Genomic DNA, 7,159 nt, shown 5'->3' on the forward strand with positions numbered 1-7,159 from the left:
TAAAAGAACCGGGGAAAAAGGAGAAACCTAACAGCGACATGCGGAGGCCACGTGGAGGCTGTCTTCTCCTTGTGAAGCACTTTGTGGCTTGTTGTCTGTGAAGGTGATCTATGAATAATATATAATATATAAATAACATTTACTTCCTGACTGAAACTAAATGATGAGCTCAGGTAACGACCAGCAGGTCGAGCCTCGACGTCACCAACAGCAGAACCTGTCAGGTAAAGATGGACCCTGTTCGGATCATGGGTTCTGTTGTCTCAGCTGAAGAACTCAAGGTGGGACTTTTATTATTCCGCATTGACTCTACCAGGAACATGAGCGCAGTGAAAGTGGAGCAGAAAGCGGAGCAGCATCCGGATCAAACATCAACAGCGGCTCACGTTTCTGTCGGTCCAGAAGTTTTCAGCGTCCAGAACTCAGAACCTGCTGAGACGCTCAAACAAAGACTCTGACGCAGCTTAAAATAAGATCCATTCTACTTTCGCTTTTGATTCACAACCTGTGACAGTTCTGCCGAGTAACAAGCGACGTCATCGCTCAGACTAAATCCTGATTGGCTCAGACGGACGGGGAAGTCCGCTCCTCTCGTGTTTTGTCCTCACTTCACCCTTGATGGTCGGACTGGAAGCTTTAAAGAATCTTGTGGCTGTTCTGTTGTTTGAGCTGCAGATGGGACAGTTCACGATGAAGACCTCGGTTCTGGTTCTGGTTCTGGTTCTGGTTCTGGGTACAGGTGTACCTGGGGCGGTGGGAGGTGAGTTTCTATCCTGCTGTTTGGGTTGACGGTTCCGTCGTTGTACTTCCTGACATGTTAGGAGTCTAGAAATGTCCAAACGGTACCGACCCGTCATCTTAAAGTTCTTCCTGTAAAGTCCATTTACTTCAGGTCAAACTGGGACAGGAGGACAGAGGTAGTTCTTCCTTCTTTGTCCTCTTTAATTTGATGGGTTCAGAACCTCCGGCTCAGACGGACATCAGACCTGATGACGGAGGTGTGCTGGTGTCGGTCGGTGGTTCTGCTGAGGTCCAACAACAAACCGGTTTAGAGATGGTTTCCAAGCTGCGTCTTCATGATAGAGTTTGTCCACCAGAGAGTGGACAGCTTTATTCTCCAGCTGACAAATGTCCTGATCCGTTTGGATGGGTTCTGACCCGTGTCAGCCTCAGAACCCAGCATGGACTGGACCGCACGGTTTCCACACCGAACTATGAGCAGGGGACGGATTTGTTCAGCATTCTGGACGTGACACAGAAACAGGACGTCCACGTCTTCAGACGACGGCGGAGGTTCTGAGGAGAACAACAATGGAAGTGTCAGAACTCAAAGAGAACAAATCAGAGAACCTTCCTGTTGATACCTGAACAGAACCAACTGTTAGAACCAGGACGAGAAGGAAGAGACGTCAGCTGATGATGGAGGGAATGTTGGAACGTCAGAGGATCAGAATCCGCTCTGAATCCAACGGATATTATAACTGCTGTTATAACTGCTGTTATAACTGCTGTTATAACTGCTGTTATAACCGGTGTTATAACTGGTATTATAACTGCTGTTATAACTGCTGTTATAACTGCTGTTATAACTGGTATTATAACTGCTGTAATAACTGCTGACTGGTGTTATAACTGGTGTTAGACTGGCGTTCTTTCTTATATAGAACCGTGTCCTTCAAATATTAAATGTATCAATATTAATGAGAAATATTCATCACAAAATCTGTTGTGAGTGAAACAGGCTTTGGGTTCTGCAGGTTCTGCCCATCAGGACCTGACGGTGTTTCGGGACCGGGTCACACCTTTATTTGTTGTGGTGCTGAAACCCAAATCTTTAGGGTTAAACCGTTTTAATTCACAAACTCTCTGACATCTGGCCTTGAAAATGATGCCAGTTATCAGCTGATGGTGGAAAATGACCAGCGCGACTTTGTGAAACCAGAGAAGAAGAAGTTCTGCTGGGTTTCAGCTGCAGGAGCCTCAGAGTTCAAACCTGTAATCAGAACCAGAAGTTGTCATCGGTCACAGGTTCAGGTGTGAGTGGAGAGCAGGAAGTGATGTCATCAGGTGGAAACAGGTTCAACCTTCAGATGGTGATTCTGTTTTTTCTTTCAGAGACTCACTCTTTGAAGTATTTCCACACGGCGTCTTCTGGAGTCTCAAACTTCCCGGAGTTTGTGGCCGTTGGTTCGATCGATGACGTCCAGATGATTCACTATGACAGTAAGACCAAGAGAGCAGAACCCAAACAGGACTGGATGGACAAAGTCACAGCAGAGGATCCAGAGTACTGGACCGAAGAGACGGGGAACGGTGTGGGGAACCAAGAAGTGTACAAAATCAGCATGGAAAATTTAAAGAAGCGCTTCAACCAATCAGAAGGTTTGTTTGTGTTTATTAAATGTTGTGTTCATGCTGTAGGAAGTAAACACACACACACACACACACACACACACACACACACGCACACACACCCACGCACACACACACCCACGCACACACACACACACACACACACACACACACGCACACACACACACACACGCACACGCACACGCACACACACACACACACACACACACACCTCTGCAGGAACGCTTTTGCATCACTGCTGGGTTTCTAAAGCTCCGGGACACAGACTGGTTCTGCTGGTTCTGCTGGTTCTGCTGGTTCTGCTGGTTCCAGTGAGGACCAGGTCGATGACTGGAGTCTGTCTCTCTCTCAGGTGTCCACATTTACCAGCAGATGTACGGCTGTGAGTGGGACGATGAGACTGGAGAGGTCACTGGTTTTGAGCAGCATGGTTATAATGGAGAAGACTTCATCGTCCTGGACCTGAAGACGGAGACATGGATCGCTCCCAGTCCTCAGGCTGTCATCACCAAACACAGATTGGATCATGATAGAGCTAGGATGGAATACAACAAGCATTACTTCACCCAGGTGTGTCCTGAGTGGGGGAGGAAGTATCTGGAGTATGGGAGGAGCTCTCTGCTGAGAACAGGTAGAAGCACATCACCTGGTGGAGTTTCAAACCAACAACCTTCATGTTCCTCTGCTGTTTCTGACCCACACACAGAGACACACTCTGTCCTTTACCTCTCTGTCCTCCTCCTCTCTCCTTCAGTCTTCTTCTCCTCTGCTCCTCCCTTCTTTTGTCGCCTCCTCTCCTCTGAGGTTTATTTGCGTCGTTTCAGTGTCTCTGGCGACAACAGTGACTCCTGATGACGTGTCTTTGTCTCCTCCTCCAGAGCTCCCCTCTCTAACGTGTCTCTGTCTCCTCCTCCAGAGCTCCCCTCTCTAAAGTGTCTTTGTCTCGTCCTCCAGATCTCCCCTCTTTAACGTGTCTTTGTCTCCTCCTCCAGATCTCTCCTCTCTAACGTGTCTTTTTCTCCTCCTCCAGTGCTCCCCTCTCTAACGTGTCTTTGTCTCCTCCTCCAGATCTCCCCTCTCTAACGTGTCTTTGTCTCCTCCTCCAGAGCTCCCCTCTCTAACGTGTCTTTGTCTCCTCCTCCAGAGCTCCCCTCTCTAACTTGTCTTTGTCTCCTCCCCCAGAGCTCCCCTCTCTAACGTGTCTTTGTCTCCTCCTCCAGAGCTCCCCTCTCTAACGTGTCTTTGTCTCCTCCTCCAGAGCTCCCCTCAATAACGTGTCTTTGTCTCCTCCTCCAGATCTCCCCTCTCTAACGTGTCTTTGTTTCCTCCTCCAGATCTCCCTTCTATAACGTGTCTTTGTCTCCTCCAGAGCTCCCTTCTATAACGTGTCTTTGTCTCCTCCTCCAGATCTCCCCTCTCTAACGTGTCTTTGTCTCCTCCTCCAGATCTCCCCTCTCTAACGTGTCTTTGTCTCCTCCTCCAGAGCTCCCCTCTCTAACGTGTCTCTGTCTCCTCCTCCAGAGCTCCCCTCTCTAACGTGTCTTTGTCTCCTCCTCCAGAGCTCCCCTCTCTAACGTGTCTTTGTCTCCTCCTCCAGTGCTCCCCTCTCTAACGTGTCTTTGTCTCCTCCTCCAGAGCTCCCCTCTCTAACGTGTCTTTGTCTCCTCCTCCAGTGCTCCCCTCTCTAACGTGTCTTTGTCTCCTCCTCCAGAGCTCCCCTCTATAACGTGTCTTTGTCTCCTCCTCCAGAGCTCCCCTCAGTGTTTCTCCTCCAGAAGACTCCTTCCTCTCCCGTCAGCTGCTTCGCTACAGGTTTCTACCCAGACAGAGCCGCTCTCTTCTGGAGGAAGGATGGGGAGGAGCTTCATGAGGAGGTGGAGCACGGAGAGATCCTCCCCAACCATGACGGAACCTTCCAGATGAGTGTGGACCTGGACCTTTCATCGGCGGCGGCTGAAGACTGGAGGAGGTACGACTGTGTGTTCCAGCTCTTCGGTGTGAAGGACGACTTGGTCACCAGACTGGACAAAGGAAAGATCTGGACCAACTGGGGTGAGACTGGGATCAGGGGGTGAAGGTGGGGACACATTTCTGTCTCTCTGATGGTCCAGATCATGGGTTTGAAGAGTTGGACAGAAGTTTTGTTTCTTTTATTGTCGTTTGCTGTTTTCTGTGTAACTTTAGAGTTCAGATAATCAATAAGCCACCCGGGACCCAGACAACGGTACCAGAACCCTAACCCAGTACCTGCACAGAAGACGGAAGCCTTTGAATCAGTGATAGTTCTGTTGGTGGTGGCGGTCCGATGTCCACTGGGCTTTCATTCATGCAGGACGATGTCAGTAAAGTCAGTTCATGTCCTCAGCGGAGGAGGTTCTGATTGGACCTGGATCTGTTAGCAGGATGATCCAGAACCGCGGATTAGGTTCTGATTGGACCTGGATCTGTTAGCAGGATGATCCAGAACTGCGGAGGAAGTTCTGATTGGACCTGGATCTGCTTGTTAGCAGGATGATCCAGAACCGTGGAGGAGGTTCTGATTGGACCTGGATCTGCTTGTTAGCAGGATTCTCCATGAGGACAGGTCCACAGAGCTGTGGGACTGTCCAGCCTCAGCAGAGCGACGCAGCGTTCCAGCGCTTCGGAGGTTTCGGTCTGGAGTTGGAGAAAAAGTATTTTGGATCCATTTCAGTTTTCAGAAGTTTCTAGTTTTAAAGTCAAACCTCTGTCAGAACATTAGAACATTGGACGAGTCTCCCTGAGACTGGAACCAACATCAGGACAGAAAGCAGCACAGACCGTCCTCCTGTGGACAGGTGGACATGAAACCACCTAAAGAGGACGGCAGGACCACCAACCAGGTGGTGTCCGTCTGCAGGACGGTTCTGTTGGGACATGGACGTTGTTCTCTGACTTGTTGTTTTCTGCTCTCCAGAGGAACCCACTAACGTGAACGCCATCATCATCATCGTCATCACTGCAGCGGTTCTTCTCGTCCTCACGGCTGCCGTTGGATTCAAGCTGTACAAACAGAGGACAGGTGAGCGACCCAGACAGAACCAGTCTCTGTCTCCTGGCTTTGATTGGACACTTTGACCTGATGAAGCAAACAGGAGGTGGTTTCAGCTTCAGAGTCCAGAACCACGATGACGGACCAGGGAAGACAGTCGTCCTGTGTTGACCCTTGAGTAACTCCTGGACAGTTTAGTCCATTTCAGAAATTCTAAACTCCCTCCAGGACAACCACCGTCCTCTTTGGTGAGGCGGAGTCACAAAATCTCAACGTCCATAATTTGACTGTGTAATCCGTGTTTAACCTGTCCACGACCCTTGAGACAAAAATGTCCATTTGTTCTACATAGTGTCCAAGAAAAGGTCACAGAGGGGTGATTTTTGAAAGGGGGGTAATTTGGGCTTAAATTTGAAAACCCATATTTCCCACCGCCGTTTGTCTGTCCGGCTGTTAGCAAGATAACTCAAAAGGTTCTGGACGGATCTGGATGAAGTTTCCAGGATTTGTCGGGAATGTTTCCAGGGACAGATGATTACATTTCGGTGATGATCCAGAAGAGATCCTGGATTCTGAATCACTTGGAACTATTTGTTAATATTGCAGTCAATGGAGATTCAAAATATTTTCCTCAATATCTCAGTTGATTATTTATCAATGTTTATGGAGTTTGACACGCAGGGGGGGGGGGTGTCTATCTCTCCAACTGGATCAGGTCCAGAATGAGGTCAGGAAAAATATTACATTTTACAGGTGGACATTTTGTCCACTTGAAGGGTCATGAATTGGACTTTTTTTGTAACACAAGCGTTAAACTGTCCCCGGTTCCTTTTGGAGGACGTCCCGTTCTTCATCTCCTCTGTTTAGCAGCAGCTACTTTTGTTTGATGGAGTGTTGCTGGTGATCCACTCGCATCCGTTCACCTGCAACCGTGAGCGGTGGAATGATGCGTCTTTGTTATCCAGGTAAACCTCGTCCACCTTCTGAGGACAGCGCTGAGCTCACGAAGAGACTGCAGCCAGAGGTGGACATGCAGCCGGAGGTGGACACGCAGCCGGAGGTCATCATCCAGCCGGAGGGCGTTGGGACAAGGACAGAATGAACGCAGTGAGTGTCTTCGTGTGGGACACTATGTGTAGAAGAACCTTCTGACACGGGGAGATTATTCTCTGTCAGACTTGTGAGACAAGATAGTCTTTGTCCTTTGGTGTCTTTTCCCACAACAAAAGGTGAAGCGGTTTCACCTGAAGGGATCTGAGGTTGTTGGACAAAGACAATGAGTCCACCTGGACATTTAAGGTGGACTGATCGGGTTCGGGTGTGGCTTCGTGGCGTTTCTGCTCAGTTCTGTTGGTTCTGTCTCCGCAGGGTTCTGGGACAAGGAGCGGTGTCCCCACATCGTCCTGTTTGAACTGGAGTCCACCGGGTCTTCACCAGAACACGATCCGATCAAAGACATCAGCGACGAGGATCCAGTGATCGATACTTATTGATTAGAGTCTAAACGGTGTCATTTAGATATTTCGGGGATTGTTCTCGTCTCTCTTCTCTGGAGACGTCAAACAGGATCTTTAAGACTGTCTTCATCCGGAGGTGTCGGAGTAAACGGGCGTGTCTTTGTTCCTCCTGGACTCCGCCCCTCCCCCAGTGCTTCCTGTCTGTTCACGGATCACAATCACTTCCTGTGTTGTTAACGAGACGAAGGCTGAAGTCGTCCTGCTGGTTCCTTTCTTTAGACAGAAAGTTCTGCTTTACAATAAAATCCCACATTTTCCA

General features: G+C 49.1%; 1 protein-coding gene across 1 annotated transcript; it reads left to right on the plus strand.

The window, feature by feature from the left end:
* Positions 1-565: 565 nt before the first annotated feature.
* LOC137914022 (major histocompatibility complex class I-related gene protein-like) lies at positions 566-7,159 on the plus strand. The gene is made up of 7 exons (XM_068757641.1): positions 566-760; positions 2,116-2,382; positions 2,726-3,004; positions 4,123-4,425; positions 5,309-5,413; positions 6,349-6,490; positions 6,752-7,159. The coding sequence occupies exons 1-6, from the start codon at positions 619-621 to the stop codon at positions 6,483-6,485; spliced, it is 1,233 nt and encodes a 410-aa protein (XP_068613742.1). The 5' UTR covers positions 566-618; the 3' UTR covers positions 6,486-6,490; positions 6,752-7,159.

The sequence above is a fragment of the Brachionichthys hirsutus genome, unplaced genomic scaffold (assembly GCF_040956055.1).
Source record: "Brachionichthys hirsutus isolate HB-005 unplaced genomic scaffold, CSIRO-AGI_Bhir_v1 contig_261, whole genome shotgun sequence".
NCBI classification, from domain to species: Eukaryota; Metazoa; Chordata; class Actinopteri; order Lophiiformes; family Brachionichthyidae; genus Brachionichthys; species Brachionichthys hirsutus.